This window comes from Cherax quadricarinatus, chromosome 89 (assembly GCF_038502225.1).
Source record: "Cherax quadricarinatus isolate ZL_2023a chromosome 89, ASM3850222v1, whole genome shotgun sequence".
Taxonomy (NCBI): domain Eukaryota; kingdom Metazoa; phylum Arthropoda; class Malacostraca; order Decapoda; family Parastacidae; genus Cherax; species Cherax quadricarinatus.
In genome coordinates, this window is record NC_091380.1 from 5,626,660 (window position 1) to 5,650,993 (window position 24,334).

General features: G+C 38.3%; 1 protein-coding gene across 10 annotated transcripts in view; it reads right to left on the reverse strand.

The window, feature by feature from the left end:
• Zmynd8 (Zinc finger MYND-type containing 8) overlaps positions 1-24,334 on the reverse strand; it is a 154,713-nt gene that overhangs the window by 32,455 nt on the left and 97,924 nt on the right. For 6 of the 10 annotated variants that reach the window (XM_070104117.1, XM_070104120.1, XM_070104116.1 and 3 more), the window contains 2 exons: positions 19,852-19,914; positions 4,480-5,617 (listed from right to left, as the gene is read on the reverse strand). The exons of 1 other annotated variant lie outside the window; for it this stretch is intronic. In XM_070104117.1, the coding sequence (XP_069960218.1) occupies positions 4,745-5,617; positions 19,852-19,914 (936 nt within the window). In that variant the 3' untranslated portion in view covers positions 4,480-4,744. Of the gene's footprint in view, positions 1-4,479; positions 5,618-19,851; positions 19,915-24,334 lie in introns of those variants that run through there. 3 more of the 10 variants (XM_070104123.1, XM_070104122.1, XM_070104121.1) reach the window with 2 other exon arrangements.

Below are 24,334 nucleotides of genomic sequence, written 5' to 3' on the forward strand. Positions count from 1 at the left end.
AAATTTTGTTGAAAATAAGAAAAAGTTTTGGAGTGAGATTAACAAGTTAAGAAAGCCTAGAGAACAAATTGATTTGTCAGTTAAAAATAGGAGAGGAGAGTTATTAAATGGAGAGTTAGAGGTATTGGGAAGATGGAAGGAATATTTTGAGGAATTGTTAAATGTTGATGAAGATAGGGAAGCTGTGATTTCGTGTATAGGGCAAGGAGGAATAACATCTTGTAGGAGTGAGGAAGAGCCAGTTGTGAGTGTGGGGGAAGTTCGTGAGGCAGTAGGTAAAATGAAAGGGGGTAAGGCAGCCGGGATTGATGGGATAAAGATAGAAATGTTAAAAGCAGGTGGGGATATAGTTTTGGAGTGGTTGGTGCAATTATTTAATAAATGTATGGAAGAGGGTAAGGTACCTAGGGATTGGCAGAGAGCATGCATAGTTCCTTTGTATAAAGGCAAAGGGGATAAAAGAGAGTGCAAAAATTATAGGGGGATAAGTCTGTTGAGTGTACCTGGTAAAGTGTATGGTAGAGTTATAATTGAAAGAATTAAGAGTAAGACGGAGAATAGGATAGCAGATGAACAAGGAGGCTTTAGGAAAGGTAGGGGGTGTGTGGACCAGGTGTTTACAGTGAAACATATAAGTGAACAGTATTTAGATAAGGCTAAAGAGGTCTTTGTGGCATTTATGGATTTGGAAAAGGCGTATGACAGGGTGGATAGGGGGGCAATGTGGCAGATGTTGCAAGTGTATGGTGTAGGAGGTAGGTTACTGAAAGCAGTGAAGAGTTTTTACGAGGATAGTGAGGCTCAAGTTAGAGTATGTAGGAAAGAGGGAAATTTTTTCCCAGTAAAAGTAGGCCTTAGACAAGGATGTGTGATGTCACCGTGGTTGTTTAATATATTTATAGATGGGGTTGTAAGAGAAGTAAATGCGAGGGTCTTGGCAAGAGGCGTGGAGTTAAAAGATAAAGAATCACACACAAAGTGGGAGTTGTCACAGCTGCTCTTTGCTGATGACACTGTGCTCTTGGGAGATTCTGAAGAGAAGTTGCAGAGATTGGTGGATGAATTTGGTAGGGTGTGCAAAAGAAGAAAATTAAAGGTGAATACAGGAAAGAGTAAGGTTATGAGGATAACAAAAAGATTAGGTGATGAAAGATTGAATATCAGATTGGAGGGAGAGAGTATGGAGGAGGTGAACGTATTCAGATATTTGGGAGTGGACGTGTCAGCGGATGGGTCTATGAAAGATGAGGTGAATCATAGAATTGATGAGGGAAAAAGAGTGAGTGGTGCACTTAGGAGTCTGTGGAGACAAAGAACTTTGTCCTTGGAGGCAAAGAGGGGAATGTATGAGAGTATAGTTTTACCAACGCTCTTATATGGGTGTGAAGCGTGGGTGATGAATGTTGCAGCGAGGAGAAGGCTGGAGGCAGTGGAGATGTCATGTCTGAGGGCAATGTGTGGTGTGAATATAATGCAGAGAATTCGTAGTTTGGAAGTTAGGAGGAGGTGCGGGATTACCAAAACTGTTGTCCAGAGGGCTGAGGAAGGGTTGTTGAGGTGGTTCGGACATGTAGAGAGAATGGAGCGAAACAGAATGACTTCAAGAGTGTATCAGTCTGTAGTGGAAGGAAGGCGGGGTAGGGGTCGGCCTAGGAAGGGTTGGAGGGAGGGGGTAAAGGAGGTTTTGTGTGCGAGGGGCTTGGACTTCCAGCAGGCATGCGTGAGCGTGTTTGATAGGAGTGAATGGAGACAAATGGTTTTTAATACTTGACGTGCTGTTGGAGTGTGAGCAAAGTAACATTTATGAAGGGATTCAGGGAAACCGGCAGGCCGGACTTGAGTCCTGGAGATGGGAAGTACAGTGCCTGCACTCTGAAGGAGGGGTGTTAATGTTGCAGTTTAAAAACTGTAGTGTAAAGCACCCTTCTGGCAAGACAGTGATGGAGTGAATGATGGTGAAAGTTTTTCTTTTTCGGGCCACCCTGCCTTGGTGGGAATCGGCCGGTGTGATAATAAAAAAAAAATAAACATTAATATTTTGAATGGGTGCTATTGAAAAAAAAAAAACTCTACTAGCTGTACGGTTTCCAGCATCAATTTCTAAACTAAATGTTGTATATTAATTGCTCTAACATACAAGTAGTCTATATGTTCATTGGTCCAGATACACACACACGTCACACATACCACACATCAACAATAGAAAATGATGATTGTGTTGAAACAAGAAAATAAACCCATAAGGCTGGTAATCCTTGGCTGTATCTGACCAAGAAATGTGGAAATTTGACTTATGTCATTTGATTTTTAATGTTTTCATTATGGCATTTAGTGGCACAGTGTTCGTCAACAGCGCCTCAATTAGTACAGTACATTATAAACAGCGGCATCAATGATATGATAAAGGCAGCCATTATTTTTGTGATTACAATCAAAACTAAGCTCTAAACCCACAAGGGTAAAAGACAGCCATTGTTTGTGACATTTCCAGTTTTCTTGAAATGTTGTCGCATAAAACAGCTGTCTTTATTTTATTGTTGATCCTACTGTTTATTATAAGACTACGCTTTACATGTACTAAATCAATTGCGTAGTACATTACTATTACAATCAGAAACGGCGCCAAACCCGTAAGGGTTGTTCAGCGCTGTGATTAGTAGAGATTTCTCCCTTACCCCACTGTACAAGAGACTAGTAACAAAGCAAGCAGCAACAATGATACATACCAATAATAGTAAACAGCTACATAGTAACCGTTTTAATCAAGAAACAAGAGAAGGGTGGTCACCATGTTCATGAGGGGCTGCCTAATAATTTCTGCTTAAAATATAAGTTGTATATACCAGTGATTCACTTTTCTTTCTTTTGCTTCTTTAACTAAACCACCTACACGACCTCTGACCTCCAGGTTTACGATAAATTTAAATGTGCACACAAAAACTTTTACATATACAGCATATGGTATATGTAGTTACATCTTTCAGGTGGGAAGCCAAGGTCAGAAGATACTGATACATATACTATCAGTAATAATGTCTGACTTGTGTATCACAACCAATTAAGGTTGCAAGATATGACTTCTTAAGTAAAAGGATACAAGTGCAACTAATGCAACATTTTATTGGTGCAATGTTTTACACTTCAGGAGCTTTGTTGAGCTGTAATGGCTTGACAAAGCTCCAATGAAGCAAAACATTGCCACAACAAATATTAGTTGCACATGTATCCTCTTACCTAACAAATTGTAGGTAATTCTACCAACATTAATACAAGATTTGGCTTCTTTTCTATGCACAGTGAAATTTTTATTATCAGTAAACACTGTCTTCATATTTGCATTATTAGTTTTAAGATACCTACTAGTTAATAAACCTAGAGGTCATTGCCCCATGCCTGGAGTCTACCTTGAGTGACAAAAAAAAGGCACAATACCATGACTGGAACAATACACAAATAACCCGCACATAAAAGAGAGAAGCTTATGACGACGTTTCAGTACGACTTGGACCATTTACAAAGTCACACTGATTGACATTGTAAATGGTCCAAGTTGGACCGAAACGTCGTCATAAGCTTCTCTCTTTTATGTGCGGGTTATTTGTGTATCTACCTTGAGTGTGTTTCAGGGATCAACACCCACAAGGCCTGGTCCATGACCATGCCTTGTGGTGGCACAGGGCCTGATCCTTTATCTGGCCACCTTTGTCTGACAGTGCCGAGAATTTTTTCTTTCCTCACAGCCTGGCCTAGGGCTAGAGTTTTCTGAAGTCTATTCAACTAACTGCTGCTGTCAGCAGTCCACTTTCCCACATATACTTCACAGCCTGACTGATCTGGCACTTAGTGGCTGGTTGAAAAATCTAAACAGTTAGGCTATTGATGCTGGCAGCACATCTGAGGGCTGTGATGTTTATGCTGGACTGTGTGCACTTCATCAACAACACAACTGATTGACACATCAACCAGAAGGCCAGAACCAGGTCGCAGGGGCGATGCTCCACAAACAACTAGCAGCTAGTTAAAAAGAACTTTAATAATGCATCCTGCAAGACAGTGTTTAGCAATAACATGCATCTTAGGTTCCAAATCTTGTACAACACAAAAAGTGTGAATTTAATGTCACAAAATTAATACAACATATAACCTCAAAATGTGTGACTAACTATTGATAATAACTAAGCAGGCAACCCCTATGAAACAAAATGATACGACCCAATCACTAGCTTTAGTATTAATCAAGTACGAATATATACACAATTGACCTATAAGATACTTATAAAATGGTTGAAGATACTGTATATATATTCCAGTTATAAATATTAGTATATAAACAATGCCAATACACTGGCAGATACTGTATATAGTGGCTAAAAATATCCATAATTCGTATCATTTTGTAAATAAACTCTATACCCAGTCACAGACTGCCACCGTCCACATCGTTCACCATCTACTTTCATGACGAGTATAATGTACACATTTTTTTCACTTTCGATGTTTAATGACATACGAAGTACATCTGAAGAAGATTTTAAATACAGTAGTACTGTACAGTAATTGCTAGGTTTAAGGCCTATTAGTTATGTTTAGGTCCTATTTAAAGTACTACAAGAGGGTCATTCAGAAAAAAATATATTACCGTACTATGGTGCTAACCATACGAACATCACATACTAACAAATTTATCATTTCATTGATATTAAAGTTAACATAGATCATTCACAATTCATCTACTTAATCAGTGTCAAGTGTCTAAAAGACTCTCCTCATCATTTTCACCCACTAATTCAGGTTTTTCCTCTTTCATATCCTCGACATCCTGACTTTCCTCATCACCCTCATGGTCAAGTTGAGATTGCTTGTCTTCAACAGGTTTTATTGGGATTTCTGGTTTTTCTTCTTTGCTGCTTTTAGAATCAAGATACTGTTGCACACTGCTGTATCCCATTTTCCCCAGTCTCTGCACTATCTGACCAACTGCTTGTTGTCCAAATGCCTTTCGACACAGTGAGCAGTTACATATCCCTCTACATACAGGACAACACCAATCAGGATCCAGCAATGCCTTACGAGCATCTTCACCATATCGCGTACGTAAGCAAGGGCCACAGAAAAACCCTCTTAAGCCTACACACTTCCCAGACCTGCATATAGTTTTTGTATCTGATGTTTTTTGTCGGCACTGGTGACAGGACGTTCCATTTTCCTGATCGTGTGTTTTTTCCTTTGGTTTCGTTGCAACACGGTTCAGCATTTCTTCAGTGACCTCTTCTGGCTTTAAGATGTGCTCAATCTTTCTACGAACACATGGAGTGCTCTTTCGCTTTTTCCTGGAACCATCTGTCACTTTGCCTGATTTGCGAGTCTTTGTCTTGGTCGTCTTAGGCGTGACCTGTAAATTTTCTTTGATGCCTTCTGCACCACTCTGCTCCAAAAACCAGTCCATCCAAGCCTTGGGCGATTTAGGAGCCTTAGGCGAGACATTTGAGGCAGAGTCTTTTTCTTTCGATGAACCTGAAGATTTAGTGGATGATCTGGGTTTTTTCCGAGGACGATCTCTGTTCCCTTTGATGAGGCACTGGGCTAATATGGACGAGGTTAGACTCCCCACATCATCCTGAAAAATCGACAAGATGGATTTACTCACAACGGTCCAGATCATATTCCCTCCAATTCTTAAATTTACTAAAATTCTCCCACTGAAGCATGGACAAGGACAAAGCAGGTAAGCGACTCTAATGTCCTCTCAATTTCTGAGGTATTCCAGGCCAGTGTCATGTTAAAGCAAGCCCATAGTGTGTTGGTAAATCCATCTTGCCTTTCTACAATAATATATGTCACAAGAAAACCTGTGCATTTGACACAATTTCCAATGAAGGTTCTCATGAGATACCTTCATTAGACATTTTTTCATTGTATCTGGTGAGCTAATTCCGTCCAACATACTGAAAAGGTCAACTAGTTATAAGCCTTTACAAAGTCCATCAGATATACAGTCATTTCTTCAGAGAAAAGATTTATCAAGCCCTCACAGAGTAACAAAAATTTATTCACACATATGATTACAAAAATTACTTCAAAATATCAAATGAACATTAACACAGTACACAAGAACAAGTATATAAACTACATACACTTAACAGGAAACACAACACAATGAAACTTTACCAGCTTCTCTATAGAAACAATATCTTCAATCTGTCTATTTACAGTAACTTCGATTTCTTGTTGTCTGTTAAATATCTGTCAATGTTTGGGGAAAGAAGATGCACAGGCAAAATATTCTCCAGCCATACCAAATTCTTTTAAATGCTCGACTCCTGAAGGATTCTTGGATATATCTGACAAAACTATACAGTGGTACCCCGAGTTTCAGCCATAATTTGTTCCAGAAGGCTGCTCAAGTGCCGTTACCGAATGAATTTGTGCCCATCAGGAATAACGTAAATTAGATTAATCCATTTCAGACGCCCCAAAAATACACTTACAAAAGCACTTACAAAAATACACTTACATAACTGTTTGAGTTGGGAGCTGTTCAAAACTCGGGATACCACTGCGTAATGTTTCGGCAAATGGGAAAAAAATAAGTAACAATACCATGACTGTAACAACTGACAACTAACCCATTCTTACCAGAGGAAACCACAGATGATGTTTAGTTCTGTTCTGGCCCCTTATTGAATGACTTGACAATGTTGCACAACTGACCGAAAAGTCAACCATGGTTTCCTCTTGAAAGTGTACAAGTTATATGCAATAGTCTGGCTAACTTGTCCTCTATACCTTCAATTAAACTGTTACATTATATCCAGCTAGTAAAACATTATACACAAATAAATACCACACGGAGACAGAAATACAAGAGATTGATCGAGCTGTATACTTCAACCATCTTCTAAGATCCTCTTCGGGTTCTGCTGAAGAGGATCCCAGAAGGGGTTCAAAATATACCCAAAAGGGGGTCGAAATATACCCAGAAGAGGGTCAAAATATACCCAGAAAAGGGGGGGGTCAAAATATACCCAGAAAAGGGGGGGGGGTCGAAATATACCCAGAAAAGGGGGGGGGTCGAAATATACCCAGAAAGGGGGGGGTCGAAATATACCCAGAAAGGGGGGGGTCGAAATATACCCAGAAAGGGAGGGGGGTCGAAATATACCCAGAAAGGGGGGGGGTCGAAATATACCCAGAAAGGGGGGGGGGTCGAAATATACCCAGAAAGGGGGGGGTCGAAATATACCCAGAAGGGGGTCGCAATATATAGATCCATCAATCTCCTGCGCTTCTGTCTCCATGTGGGTTATTACTGAGCTTTAACAATTGTTTATTACACTTTATTCAAATAAAATATGCTTAAAGATCATATGTCATATAGGAATAACATTTTCCTTACAATATTTAATTTAGGTTAAATTAGGTATATGTTAGCAGACAATGTGTCGCCACCAATCTAACATAACCTAGCTTAAAAACTGTGGGTTAAAATGTTAGTCGTACATGAAATTCATCTAATGTGTGAAGCAATCTTTTCATGGACTATTAACTACGAATAATACTTTACTTGCTGGACATTACGTATTATTATTATTATTAGTCATGAGTGCTAAACCCACTGGGGTCATACAGCACTTATGGAATAGTAGGTGATCAGCCATGATCCCTTCACCAGTCATGATAATAAGGGGAGACTATCACTGTAAAGCAGCAGCACAACTGGCGGAGAGAATAAGGAATGCTTTTCGGTGACAACATGTAACGAAGGAAGCATTAAAAGATATCAAAGCAAAAAAAAAAAAAAAAAAAAAAATTTCTAAAGGGAACAATAGCACAACGGATAATCGTGTTTTAAGCATATTCGCAGATTAAAGTTTCTTTAACTATTCTTTTAATTTTTTTTTATTTCAAAACACCGTCTCTCACCGAAAAATAAAAATAATGCACTTTCATAAAGTTTTTCTTTTTCTTACATTTAGTAACTTATACAGGAGAAGGGGTTACTAGCCCCCTGCTCCTGGTATTTTACTAGCCTCTTATGACACACACGGCTTACGCAAAGACTCTTTCCCCGCTTCCACATGGATTGTTCTCTTGACTCAAGAAATCGTAATGACACGATTGCAAATAAACCATACCCCCGGCTGCTGGAGATTCGTCTGTAAAAACTTGCATTTGTGGTCACAGAGGTGCCTGTGCTAACTTTCCTATGGTGTAGAAATATACCTAGTTGGATGAATCTTATTGTGGCTAGCTGGTCTAGTGGCTAACGCGACGGGCTGGAGTTTTGAGACTCTATGACCGCGGGTTCAATCCCGGCCGGGGGTATGGTGGGATTGTTCTCTTATTATATACAGTATTTCTTATATAATAAAGGCAGCAGCCAAGGCTAAGAAGCTCTACTGAGAAAAAAGAAGCCTTCCATGTATGCTTTATGTGGTCCACTCACACCTGTCCATTACTGCAACACTGAACATTTTTACACACATAATTTTTCCACACTGAGTATCTCCCATCAAAGTTGGACGATCCAAAGAAAACACATTCGACATTACTTATTCTCTAGTTTTCTAAAAGTGCACTAACATCATGCTTTTAATGACCCTTCAAACTGTAGCATTTACACCCATCCTTCAAGGGTGCAAGCTCTGCAATTCACTACCAAAACTGCAACATCCTAATTCAGGCAATGTATTTCCCACTACCAGAACTGCAATATTCCCACTCTTCAGAATGCACTTCCCACTACCAGAACTGCAATATTCCCACTCTTCAGATTGCACTTCCCACTACCAGAACTGCAATATTCCCACTCTTCAGAATGCACTTCCCACTACCAGAACTGCAATATTCCCACTCTTCAGACTGCACTTCCCACTACCAGAACTGCAATATTCCCACTCTTCAGACTGCACTTCCCACTACCAGAACTGCAATATTCCCACTCTTCAGATTACACTTCCCACCACCAGGATGGCAACATTCCTACTCCTTCAGAGAGACTACACTTCCCACTACCAGAATTGCAACATCCTAATCCAGGCAATGTACCTTCTACTACCCAAACTAAAATCAGGTTAGCTGATTTCCCTGAATCCCCACACAAAGTTATTGTACCACGTCCACACAAGTGCTGCCTACATTATCAGCATATTATTACTGGTGTTAACAGATTACATTAAAAACTCATGCTACGGTTACACACACACACACAATGTATATTACATATACATTAGTTGAGAAGCTTGAAAGTATGTAATGGAATAAATTTAAAGTTAATGAAGAAAAAGACTTAGATAATGAAAAGTAGACGTATAGCAAAAGAAAACTTGGATATTAGATTAGCATGCAGGAACGTGGATACAGTGATACTAATTTTAACTGTTTTCATGATATTATGAGGGTTTGAATCACGTACAGAGTTCTTTTGCTTTAAGGAAGTTCACTTTATGTAAATCTGCTATTATGTAGGTGTCCCATATGAACACCTGTATAAGGAGAAAAAAAAAAATAGTCTTACCATATTTCTCGAATAATACAATACAGGTGTAACCAAGAACGACTGGTCATGGTTTAGGTCTTACCATATTTCTCGAATAATACAATACAGGTATAACCAAGAACGACTGGTCATGGTTTAGGTCTTACCATATTTCTCGAATAATACAATACAGGTATAACCAAGAACGACTGGTCATGGTTTAGGTCTTACCATATTTCTCGAATAATACAATACAGGTATAACCAAGAACGACTGGTCATGGTTTAAGTCTTACCATATTTCTCGAATAATACAATACAGGTATAACCAAGAACGACTGGTCATGGTTTAAGTTATCCCAATAACTGAAGCAGACCTAGCAAAAACCCACAAAACAGACGAGGGCCGCTAACCTTCCTTGGGGGAAAAAAAAAAAAAAACTTTTTGCTACTTTAAAACCCATTTTAAGCTACTTCTGGTCTGAAACAAACCAAAAAACATCTATTTCACTAGTATATTTTCCATTCTATCAATTAATACCAAGAAACAGCTGATAAAAACCATAAAAATCACCTTAGCAAACACCTTGACGTCATTATTTAAAAAAAAAAAAGTTTTAACCAGAGGTTTTCTTTGCCCATCATGTGCTGCACTGGGCAGATTTTTTTTCTACAATGTGCACACACTTGCTACAGGATTCCATTCTCTCATGTTTAGGCCAAAATTTACTACTAGCAGCACGTCTGAGGGCGCTGTGCTTAAGGCATAGATCTAAGTGAGCAGACAAAAACGTGGCATTAATAACATAGATCCCCATGGGAGACAGTGGAAGGGTTAGACAACAAGTGTGGCATCACATATCTCCTTGAATCAAACTTTCGCTTGCAAATGGTTTCTACTTTCTCCTCCATACCCTGATCTGAGCCTCACTATCCCCATAAAAACTCTCTACTGCTTTTAGTACCATACCATGTACTGCATACATTTGCAACATTGCTCCCTCTCCACCCTATTGTATACCTTTTATAAATCACAAATACATCAAACAGCTCATTACCCTAATCAAAGTATTATTCACTTATACACTTTAATGTAAAAAAACCATAACACGGGCGGGGATAGAACACGCGATCAGTCATAAAACTCCAGACCGACGCGCTAGCCACTGGGACAGCTGGCTACAATAAGATTCGTCCAACTAGGTATATTTATATACCATAGGAAGGTTAGCATAGGCACCACTGTGACCACAAATGTAAGTTTTTACAGTGGTGCCTATGCTAACCTTCCTGTAGTGTATAAATACACCTAGTTGGAAGAATCTTATTGTATCCAGCTGGCCCAGTGGCTACCGCATTGGTCTGGAGTTTTGTGACTCTCTGATCATGGGTTCTATCCCCGCCTCTGGTATGGATTGTTTGCAATCATGTCATTACGATTTTCTGAGTCGTTCAATGTAAATATACCGTGTACACAACCCCTACCATTCCTAAACCCTCCTTGGTCCCCTGAAATCCTATTTTCTGTTTTGCACTCAACTCTTTCAATAATAATTTATTTACTTTATCAGGTATACTCTAATGGACTTATTTGCCTATACATGTAATTTATACTCTCTCTCTGGTCCTCTTTTTCCTTATAAAATGGACTTGTGCATGTTCTCACCTATCCATAGGTACCTTCCTTTCATGCATGTAGTGAACATACACATCAACCACTCCAACATTATATGCCCAACTGCTTTAAACATCTGTTCCAGTTCTTTTATCCCCTTTCTTTCTACCCACTGCCTCATGCACCTGCACCTTCCTCACATCCATCTCAGGCTCCTCACTTTTTGTGATGTTATTCCACATGCCCACTGCATGATGTCACCACCATCCTTTCACCATTAACGTTCAACAACTCATCTACCTTCTCAGCCAACATTTTCGACCCCACATCTTTTTTTTTTTAATTTTTAGATGCCAAATGCATTTGCTCTCCAGGCTTCCTCTACTTAGTGATCTTGAAAACAGTTTCTAATTCTCAGCAAAATTGGGTGATAAAGACTTATCCATTCTCTCACTGGCTCTACATTTGCACTCCCCCACTAATCTTCAACCTTTTTTTCTCTCTCCATATACTCTGCCTTTCGTATACAATTTCTTCCTTGTAAAAACCTCTTTACCTTATTATTCTACCCATTACTACTCTTCCCACCCACAAATTTGTGTTGCACACTCCATCACTGCAGTCATTAATTTATCCTGTACCTCTGTGACATCCTCTTCATTTTCTGTACTTTTCCTGGATGATCTTTCTCCTAGTAGTCACTAACTCTTTCCTTAACCATTTCTTTCATTAGTTTATTCACTTTCACTTCTTTCTTTTTTAATTCTTCTTTCAAAAAAAACTGGCTGTATCCCACCAAGGCAGGGAGGCCCAAAAAGAAAAACGAAAGTTTCTCTTTTTAAATTTAGTTATTTATACAAGAGAAGGGGTTACTGGCCCCTTTCTGTTTTTACTGATACTAATCTCCTCGTACTTCATCTACCTTTTGCTCTTATTGCAACTACTACTGAATAATGATCCGACATACCTTTTTCTCTAAAAACCTGCCCTTTGGTAAAATCTACCCATTAAACTTTATCTACCAACAGAAAGTGTAACAAACTGTTATTATCATACCCTATATAATATTTCCTATAAAACAATAATTTTTTTTTTAACTTCAGTGTCATCTCCAGCCAAGGTAGGGTGTTTGACCACTGATATAAGAATGGTTTGGCAGGGTGGTTCAGTATCCTGTATGGATAAGAATGCACTAGTTAATTGAGTATTCACTCTACGTATAAACCTCCATACAGGTCCTTGATAATGTGAGAAATCATGAAGGTGCTTGGAAATTCACTATTTTTTCTTTTTACTGTGGTTATTTTGCATATTCTGATATCACCTATTTACTGTGATCTTAATGAACACATAAGTACATATGTACACATGTATGCACACATGCTTAACAATTTGCAAATGGCAAACTCTGTTAAAAGTACACATATATATATATAAAACACAATTGTCTCAGTCACCTGTGAGGAAGAATTGGCAAACTGAGCAGCCATAATGCCTATGGCAGCTTAACTTCACGACATACAGCATAAAACGACACTTGCAAATAATATTCAACAATACGGTGCTAATTGTAAACTTCCACGTGTACTCAGCAAGAACTTTCCCACACTTGATGTATCTGAACCACTTTATTTTGGGAAATAAAAACATGGGAGTATGCAATGGTATTTGGAAGTAGACTTGCCAGCTAATAGGTCTATCAAAGTCAAAGTGAATCATAGAATTGATGAGGGTAAAAAGGTGAGTGGAGCACTGAGGAGTCTATGGAGACAAAGAACATTATCCATGGAAGCAAAGAGGGAAATGTATGAGAATATGTATGGTGCCCACACCTAAACTAACATGGACAAGCTTCAGTCCAAAGATGAACTCTAAAAACATATCAGAGTTAAAAATAAAAAAAATATGAAAATGAATAAAGGGGGTTTAAGAGAAAGACACAATAATCTTATGTAAGACCATACAAGATACAAGAGATAGGAAAAGATGTCTTTACACCATCAAGATGAGACCACACTGGTAAAAACTTGAATTTAAAAAACATATGACATAGTACTGTACTAAATTCTGCAGAGGGAAAACCACAAGCATAGTTTATCAACTGTAGGTTTAAGCAGTAATTACAAGTACAGCATAGCAAACTAATTTCTTGCACAAATTTTGAGATAAAAATAATATTCCTATTTTGGGAACAGAAGAAAATTTTCAAGTCTTTTCTATACTGTAACTGCAGGTACATGTTCCTAAGAATTGTTCTATAAATTAAGAGATTGTTACAGGATAAAGCCACTATGCCACATGATGCACTAACACTGTGCGATGCATCTGTTCACAGTGATCACAGTGATCACACTGATCACAGTGGTGGCCCATGCTAACTTCCCTATGGCGTACAGAAATATACCTAGTTGGATGAATCTTATTAGTCAGCTGGCCCAGTGGTTAACACACTGGGTTGTGAATTTTAGGACTCACCCACCATGGGTTCAAACTCCACCCTTTCCATGATTTTTTTCTGAGGTATTATAATATCAATCCAAGATATACATGGAGAGGAAATAGGTATGGCATCACATACATTTATGCCGCATTTAACTCTGTCTCATCAAACAAGATCCTGGTGTATTTGTTGGCCACACAATTCAACTCATACATTTAACTTTTAGGATAATGAGTCTTGGATTCTTTTTTGTCAGCCTAGTGTCACCAAACGTGCCCGTCACAGTTCAACTGATGTGAGGTGATCACTTCTTTCCGGATAGCCAGCTTATTGTGACGAGTTTTTTGTCTACAGATGCCTCGTTTTACCATGATTTGCTTACGATATTTCAACGTTACGGTGGTGAACAATCGTCTTCAAGTATCTTCTGCTTCTATCAACTTTTCTGTACTTGACTGAAGAAGCCTACTGTGTAGGCGAAACGTTTCGAAATGAAGATACTTAACTGTTGCATATGTGTCTTACCTAACAACGTTACGATGGTGCAATAGCAGTACTGTACATTTATTGACAGGATAAACTTATATTTATTTATTTACTTTCAGTGATATTTAGTTATAGTAATGATCTGTTTATTTACTTATTCAGTGACAGTAGTTATTTATTTACTAATTTATTTATCATATTCATATTTCTGAGCACCTCTGCAAAAACAGTGATGATGTGTGAGTGAGGTGAAAGTGTTGAATGATGATGAAAGTATTTTCTTTTTGGGGATTTTCTTTCTTTTTGGGTCACCCTGCCTCGGTGGGAGACGGATGGCTTGTTAAAAAAAAATAAAAAATCATATATGATTTATGATATTTTTAACTTACGATTAGTTCATCAGAATGTGACCCCATCGTAAGTCAAGGAGCACCTGTATATTACTCATCATTTAGGAACATGTCTACTCTCGCACATTTCTTCACCATTTAATGGAAAGAACTAGAAGTTATGTCTGGTATATTTGTTAACAACTATGGGAATCATTTCCCTTATGGTTTAATCTCAAATCAGGTCTAAATTAAAACATAGTCTGTATTATGTTACACTGGACTAACACTGAGTGTTCAGTAAGATATGCCTGTAACCTGCCACTCTGAACCAGCACTCAACATTCAGCAAGGCAGCCTGTAACCTGTCACTTGCTTCATTTATCACTTCTCAAGCATACAATACTATCAACAAAGCCAACATATGCATTAATGCATTTTGCTGGAAATAATCCCAGGTGTCTACATATTGTAGGCATTCTTCTTCTTTCAACAAACCGGATATATCCCACTGAGGCAGAGTGGCCCAAAAAGAAAAATACAAGTTTCTCTTTTTAACAAACCATACCACGGGTGGGGATAGAACCCACGATCAGAGTCTCAAAACTCCAGACCGTTTTGAGACTCCCTGATAGCGGGTTTTATCTCCGCCTGTGGTATGGTTTGTTTGCAATCGTGTCATTACAATTTCTTGAGTCATAAGAACATAAGAACATAAGAACGAAGGAACACTGCAGAAGGCCTACCGGCCCATGCGAGGCAGGTCCAAGTCCCTACCGGCTTAAGCCAATGCACCCAACCTAGTCAGGTCAGGTCACATTGACTCAAGGGAGGAACACGGCAACCGACCCGTTAGCACAAGCTATCAGGTCCAACTCACACCCACCCACATCTACTCATGTATTTATCCAACCTATTTTTAAAGCTACACAACGTTCTGGCCTCTATAACGGTACTTGGGAGTTTGTTCCACTCATCCACAACTCTATTACCAAACCAGTACTTTCCTATATCCCTCCTGAATCTGAATTTTTCCAACTTAAAACCATTGCTGCGAGTCCTGTCTAGGCTAGATATTATCAGCACACTATTTACATCCCCTTTATTTATTCCTGTCTTCCACTTATAAACCTCAATCATATCCCCCCTAATTCTACGTCTTTCTAGAGAGTGCAGTTTCAGGGCCCTTAGTCTATCCTCATAGGGAAGGTTTCTGATACATGGGATCATCTTTGTCATCCTCCTTTGTACATTTTCCAGAGAATTTATATCCATTCTGTAATACGGTGACCAAAACTGTGCAGCATAATCTAAATGAGGCCTAACCAAGGATGTATAGAGTTGAAGAACAACCTGAGGACTCCTATTATTTATGCTTCTTGATATGAAGCCAAGGATTCTATTAGCTTTATTGCGAACACTTATGCACTGTTGTCTTGGTTTCAGATTACTGCTAACCAGAACTCCTAAATCTTTTTCGCAATCCGTAATATTAAGATCTACATTATTTAGTTTATATGTGGCATGGTTATTGTCCTGTCCAACATTTAGAACTTTGCATTTGTCTATATTAAACTGCATCTGCCACTTCTCTTTTTAACTTTAGTGGTGTATACAGGAGAAGGGGTTATTAGTCCCCTTGCTCCTGGCATTTTAGTTGCCTCTTACAACACACATGGCTAACGGAGGCATTCATTGTTGAAAAAACTTTATTGTTTCCTTGACATTTTAAAATATAAATGCAATATTCGGGCAGAAAGGCTGTGCTGTAAGATTTCCAAGGCAGAAGAACCATTTGGTTATCCAAAATGCTTTCAATACAAAATTTATGCTAACAATATTTAATTGTTCCATTATTATAAATTTTCATCTTTTTTAATTAATCTGCTACCATCATAGCTTTCAAAATAGTAGTATCAATCACAATAAAATTAAAACAGTTCAAATTTGATAGAAGTCATCACCTCTAAGCCATAGTATATTTTAATGTAATAGAGAATCTCCTTCCTGTACAGGCCAATAAACGAGTTCTTGGTCAAGCACTCAGACCGCTCAAGGATGGAAGGCATTGTGCCTTACGTTTTACTCAAGTCAGAAAATGCAATAGAGGTATGATGTCCATGACTAAGTTGAAAATGTATACGAGTTACAATAAGTTCTGAGACAAGCTATGAAATGTTTCCCAGAGTTGAGGAATACAAATCATACAGGAAGACTAAAATCACAAAATTCCCTTTCTGGCCCAGAGGATTCAGAGATATAACACTATTTCAGTTTATAAAACAATACAAAAAAAATGGATGACGATTTCCTACCATCAAGATCAGGCTGTAGTCGTCAATTGGGAAAAAGGGGGTAAGAAAGGTGCGAAAAAGGATACCAGAAAAATGTTCTTCTTGGTGGAACATTGGAATGAGATGCAAAAGGTCATAAATGCTACAATATAGAAAGTTAAGAACATAATAAAGAAGGAACACTGCAACAGGCCTACTGGCCCATGTGAGGCAGGTCCAATTCTCCCACCAGCTTAAGCCAATGCCTTAACCTAGTCAGGTCAGTCACATTCACTTAAGGGAGGAGCACAGCATCTGACCTAGTAGCACAAGCTAGTCAGGTCTAACTCACACCCACCCATACCCACTCATGTATTTATCCAACCTATTTCTAAAACTAAATGTCTTAGCTTTGGGAGATTGTTAAAAAAAAATTCTATTCTGTATTAAATATTAAGGTGGAACACTACAAGATTAGTACTGCACCTTTAACTACAAATATGTAATTACAAATTGGCAATCACAGACCTAAATTTTATTCCAAGCCATCAGAAAGATTAGCGTTATATTCATGTAAAGCACTAGACCTTCTTGAAGGTAATGTGCAAGAGATGGAGGGGAAGAAGTGACCTTGAGGGAAGGACATTAAGGAAGAAGTGACCTTGAGGGAAGGACATTAAGGAAGAAGTGACCTTGAGGGAAGGACATTAAGGAAGAAGTGACCTTGAGGGAAGGACATTAAGGAAGAAGTGACCTTGAGGGAAGGACATTAAGGAAGAAGTGACCTTGAGGGAAGGACATTAAGGAAGAAGTGACCTTGAGGGAAGGACATTAAGGAAGAAGTGACCTTGAGGGAAGGACATTAAGGAAGAAGTGACCTTGAGGGAAGGACATTAAGGAAGAAGTGACCTTGAGGGAAGGACATTAATTTAACCCTTTGACTGTTTTGGTCGTATATATACGTCTTACGAGCCAGTGTTTCTGACGTATATATACTCAATAATTCTAGCGGCTTCAAATCAAGCGGAAGAAAGCTGGTAGGCCTACATGTGAGAGAATGGGTCTGTGTGGTCAGTGTGCACCACATAAAAAAATCCTGCAGCACACAGTGCGTAATGAGAAAAAAAAAAAAACTTATCGTTTTTTTGGATTAAAACGCCAACTTTGAGGTGTATTTTCGTATAGTATTTATTGATGTATTTGCGTTTTCATGGTCTTAGGTGATAAAATGGAAAACATGTTACAGAAATAGAGATGATTTTCATTACTCTGATGATGAAAACGACCTTGAAACTGAGCTCAAAGTAACGGAAATGTTCGATTTTTACCAATGTTCAGGAGTAAACAGATCACACCACACGTCCAATATACGTCAACTGGGGAGTCTAATATTCTTTCACTAGTGCACTGATATTATTTATACCATTTTTACAATAATGCAGTAGTCTGCATAACAGTAAATTTTGTATTTTTTTGTATGAATAAAAAATCAAAATAGAAAGCAATATTAATATAAGAGGGGCCTAGAGATGTGACTAATGAACAGAGGATATGTTATTTTAGTGCCAAGAATGTCTACCTTGTTTATTCTGGACCTTATTTTGAAATTGGCATCTTTTTTAGTTTGCGTGAAATTGGCCAAATTGCCAATTTCTGACCACAATATTGGGTAGTCCAAATTGGTAAATGGGAGGTTTCTTGTACTCAGCTGATAGATAAAATGGAGTTCTAAAGAAATAGCTATGAGTTTGGTCAACTGGAACAACGGAATTGGCTGAAAATAGGGCTCAAAGTCGGCGAAATCGCCGATACGCATATGTCGCCGAGACCACTAACTTCGCGGGAGCGTAATTCCACGAGTTTTCGACCAAATTTCGAACTTTTGGTGTCATTACCATCGGGAAAAGATTCTCTATCATTTCATAAGAAAAAATAATTTTTTTTTTTCAAAAATTTAGCGACATAGAATGACAGTTTCAGAAAGGGGCCTGAAACAGTCAAAGGGTTAAAGAAAGGTGGGATAATGAAAGGAATAACAGTTAAAGGAAATCGGTATCAGTTTAACCCGTAAACGGTCCGAGCAGATCTACGTTCACATGTGCAGTGCTCCAAAAGTAGATCTACGTTTCTTTTACATATTTTCAAATATAACAAAAAAAAAAAAGTAGATCAAAGTTTTTTTACACGTTTTGAAATGTAAAAAAAAAAAAATGATTATCTCCTTATTTACATACTTTCGAATGTTGAAAAAATGTATATATACGTTTGGACCGTTTATGGGTTAATCAAAATATCTGTCAGTTAAGAAACCACAACTCAGCAGCAAGTGTGAGACCATCACAAAGGCAGCCAAATTATGTATGTCAGACTATGGTAAGAAGCCTAGAGGCTGCAGCAAGATGACTCAAATATTTGGTACTAGTTTTATACAGTACTACAGCATGTACTGGTACAGAGTACAACAATTGTCTGTGATATGACCAAGTATGAAAGGACAGGCAGCACAATGCATATCTAAACTACTTCCCTGCAAGAATTTACCAGTATTACCCATGACTATCCTCTGTTACAAGAAATATTCTAAAACCAGATAGCTTCTAAGCCTTTAAAACCCTAGGCTACTAACTATAAAGTTGTTAGCCTGCTTAAAGTTGCATACATCTCAGTACTACAGTATTAAACTGAATCATGCTATTAATTATTAGTTATCAATTATTAACTAACAAACACTATCAAGGAAAATCACCAGACACAGTTCTTAACCGATGACCCACATCAAGGGTTTTCCTCCATTTTTTGTACCAAGTGCTTTGTTATCAACAAGACTTGTTGATTTTAAGTTAGTCTTAAGTTAGTCTTAAGTTAATCTTAAGTTTATCTTAAGTTAATCTTAAGTTTATCTTAAGTTAGTCTGAAATGCTCTGTATATTAAGGGATTTTCTGCATGCGCACCTAAATGTCTTTCACCTGTGTACAAACATTGTATCATGCTGAAATAAAGTATCTTAGTATTTATCATAGTCTTGTAAGGAAGTTTCAGTAAAGAAGTCAAATAGCAAGTAGTGTAAATAACCAAAAAATGAAAAAGGATGAAAGACACGTAGAAGCAAAAAAAGCATTATTCTTTCAACACATCCAATTTTAATAACAAACACACAGGCACACACGAGTGGATCGTCGAGAACCTAGAGAGAGAGAGAGGGGGGGGGCAAGGGATATAAAAGCACTGACCTCACGGTGTTTGCGGCGGCGGTGTTCCTCTGCCATGGCTGCCACTCCCTCGTCATCTACAAACTGCCGTGGGAAAAATGTTTGAGAGTGTATGTACATGCACACTCACATTCACACTTGCGCAATCAACAAAAAATGACGAACTAGTAACACAGGTAATGGCCATGAGAACAGAGTTGGCGGCAAGACATGATGCATAGGAAAACAAAACCTATAATTCGTCAAATAATAAAATAAAAGCAATACAGGTAAAAAATGACAAAATTATATGCAATACCTTAACCCTTTGACTGTTTTGGTCGTATATATACGTCTTACGAGCCAGTGTTTCTGACGTATATATACTCAATAATTCTAGCGGCTTCAAATCAAGCGGAAGAAAGCTGGTAGGCCTACATGTGAGAGAATGGGTCTGTGTGGTCAGTGTGCACCACATAAAAAAAATCCTGCAGCACACAGTGCGTAATGAGAAAAAAAACTGATCGTTTTTTTGGATTAAAACGCCAACTTTGAGGTGTATTTTCATATAGTATTTATCGATGTTTATGCGTTTTCATGGTCTTAGGTGATAAAATGGAAAACATATTTCAGAAATAGAGATGATTTTCATTACTTTGACGATGAAAACGACCTTGAAACTAAGCTCAAAGTAGCGGAAATGTTCGATTTTTACCAATGTTCAGGAGTAAACAAATCACACCACACGTCCAATATACGTCAACTGGGGAGTCTAATATTCTTTCACTAGTGCACTGATATTATTTATACCATTTTTACAATAATGCAGTAGTCTGCATAACAGTAAATTTTGTATTTTTTTGTATGAATAAAAAATCAAAATAGAAAGCAATAATAATATAAGAGGGGCCTAGAGATGTGACTAATAAACAGAGTATATGATATTTTAGTGCCAAGAATGTCTACCTTGTTTATTCTGGACCCTATTTTGAAATTGGCATCTTTTTTAGTTTGCATGAAATTGGCCAAATTGCCAATTTCTGACCACAATATTGGGTAGTCCAAATTGGTAAATGGGAGGTTTCTTGTACTCAGCTGATAGATAAAATGGAGTTCTAAAGAAATAGCTATGAGTTTGGTCAACTGGAACAACGGAATTGGCTGAAAATAGGGCTCAAAGTTGGCGAAATCGCCGATACGCAAATGTCGCCGAGACCGCTAACTTTGCGGGAGTGTAATTCCATGAGTTTTCGACCAAATTTCGAACTTTTGGTGTCATTACCATCGGGAAAAGATTCTCTATCATTTCATAAGAAAAAATAATTTTTTTTTTTTCAAAAATTTAGCGACATAGAATGACAGTTTCAGAAAGGGGCCTGAAACAGTCAAAGGGTTAAAATCAACATTATAAAATTGGTAATAATGTTGGTAGAATTACTGAAAATATGTTAGGTAAGAGGATGCATGGTAAGCGGTATGAGGGGACATGTTTTGCTCTTCAGGAGCTTTGTTAAGCTCCGGAAGAGTGAAACGTTGCCACAATAAAATGTCACATGAGTTGCACTCGTGTCCTTTAACTAACAATTATAGAAATAGATAAAGATGCAAAACTTTCAATATTTCAATGCTTACACTGGGATTTTCAGCGAATTTTCTATGCTGAGGATGATCCCAGTATAGGTATTGAAATGCATAAGTTTTTTCCTTAACTACTTTCAAAATGTGGGTTTTCTGAGTGGTTTAAAAGTGTCACACTGCATTTTCTTCTTTATAAAAAGTACACAATAAAATAAGTGAAGCATAGCAGAAAATAATAACTCAAAGCCCAGATAAAAAAATAAAATTTAAGAGAAGACAAACAGGACAATGCAAATCTTACACGAGAGCTTTGAAAAGCAATCAAAGTTAAGAACTACGAAAAAGCTGAAGCAAAGTAAAGGAGCATCACAGCTATCATCAACATGAGAGACCTAAAAGACAATAGCAAACAGTCCGAAACATCTGAAGGAAACTGTGGACAGAGGAAGAGTTACTGTCCTAAATATCTGAAGGAAACTGTGGACAGAGGAAGAGTTTTTTTTTTTTTTTTCAACAAGTCGGCCATCTCCCACCGAGGCAGGGTGACCCAAAAAAGAAAGAAAATCCCCAAAAAGAAAATACTTTCATCATCATTCAACACTTTCACCACACTCGCACATTATCACTGTTTTTGCAGAGGTGCTCAGAATACAACAGTTTAGAAGCATACACATATAAAGATACACAACATATCCCTCCAAACTGCCAATATCCCAAACCCCTCCTTTAAAGTGCAGGCATTGTGCTTCCCATTTCCAGGACTCAAGTCCGACTATATGAAAATAACCGGTTTCCCTGAATCCCTTCACTAAATATTACCCTGCTCACACTCCAACAGATCGTCAGGTCCCAAGTACCATTCGTCTCCATTCACTCCTAACACGCTCACGCATGCTTGCTGGAAGTCCAAGCCCCTTGCCCACAAAACCTCCTTTACCCCCTCTCTCCAACCCTACCGAGGACGACCCCTACCTCGCCTTCCTGTCCCTATAGATTTATATGCTTTCCATGTCATTCTACTTTGATCCATTTTCTCTAAATGACCAAACCATATCAACAACCCCTCTTCTGCCCTCTGACTAATACTTTTATTAACTCCACACCTTTTCCTAATTTCCACACTCCGAATTTTCTGCATAATATTTACACCACACATTGCCCTTAGACAGGACATCTCCACTGCCTCCAACCGTCTCCTCGCTGCTGCATTTACCACCCAAGCTTCACACCCATATAAGAGTGTTGGTACTACTATACTTTCATACATTCCCTTCTTTGCCTCCATAGATTACGTTTTTTGACTCCACATATACCTCAACGCACCGCTCACCTTTTTTCCCTCATCAATTCTATGATTAACCTCATCCTTCATAAATCCATCCGCCGACACGTCAACTCCCAAGTATCTGAAAACATTTACATCTTCCATACTCCTCCTCCCCAATTTGATATCCAATTTTTCTTTATCTAAATCATTTGACACTCTCATCACCTTACTCTTTTCTATGTTCACTTTCAACTTTCTACCTTTACACACATTCCCAAACTCATCCACTAACCTTTGCAATTTTTCTTTAGAATCTCCCATAAGCACAGTATCATCAGCAAAAAGTAACTGTGTCAATTCCCATTTTGAATTTGAGTCCCCAAAGTTTAATCCCACCCCTCTCCGGAACACCCTAGCATTTACTTCCTTTACAACCCCATCTATAAATATATTAAACAACCATGGTGACATTACACATCCCTGTCTAAGACCTACTTTTACCGGGAAGTAGTCTCCCTCTCTTCTACACACCCTAACCTGAGCTTCACTATCCTCATAAAAACTCTTTACAGCATTTAATAACTTACCACCTATTCCATATACTTGCAACATCTGCCACATTGCTCCTCTATCCACTCTATCATATGCCTTTTCTAAATCCATAAATGCAATAAAAACTTCCCTACCTTTATCTAAATACTGTTCACATATACGTTTCAATGTAAACACTTGATCTACACATCCCCTACCCACTCTGAAACCTCCTTGCTCATCCGCAATCCTACATTCTGTCTTACCTCTAATTCTTTCAATTATAACCCTACCGAACACTTTTCCTGGTATACTCAGTAAACTTATTCCTCTATAATTTTTACAGTCTCTTTTGTCCCCTTTCCCTTTATATAAAGGGACTATACATGCTCTCCACCAATCCCTAGGTACCTTCCCCTCTTTCATACATTTATTAAACAAAAGTACCAACCACTCCAACACTACATCCCCCCCTGCTTTTAACATTTCTGTCATGATCCCATCAGTTCCAGCTGCTTTACCCCCTTTCATTTTATGTAATGCCTCATGTACCTCCCCCACACTTACATTCTGCTCTTCTTCACTTCTAAAAGATGGTATACCTCCCTGACCAGTCCATGAAATTACCACCTCCCTTTCTTCCTCAACATTTAAAAGTTCCTCAAAATATTCTCGCCATCTACCTAATACCTCCCTCTCCCCATCTACTAACTCCCCTACTCTATTTTTAACTGACAAATCCATACTTACCCTAGGCTTTCTTAACTTGTTTAACTCACTCCAAAATTTTTTCTTATTTTCATTAAAATTTCTTGACAGTGCCTCTCCCACTCTATCATCTGCTCTCCTTTTGCACTCTCTCACCACTCTCTCCACCTTTCTTTTACTGTCCATACACTCTGCTTTTCTTATAACACCTCTGCTTTGTAAAAACCTCTCATAAGCTAACTTTTTCTCTTTTATCACACCCTTTACTTCATCATTCCACCAATCACTTCTCTTTCCTCCTGCCCCCACCCTCCTATAACCACAAACTTCTGTCCTACATTTTAATACTGCATTTTTAAAACTATTCCAACCCTCTTCAACCCCCCCACTACTCATCTTTGCACTAGCCCACCTTTCTGCCAAAAGTCGCTTATATCTCCC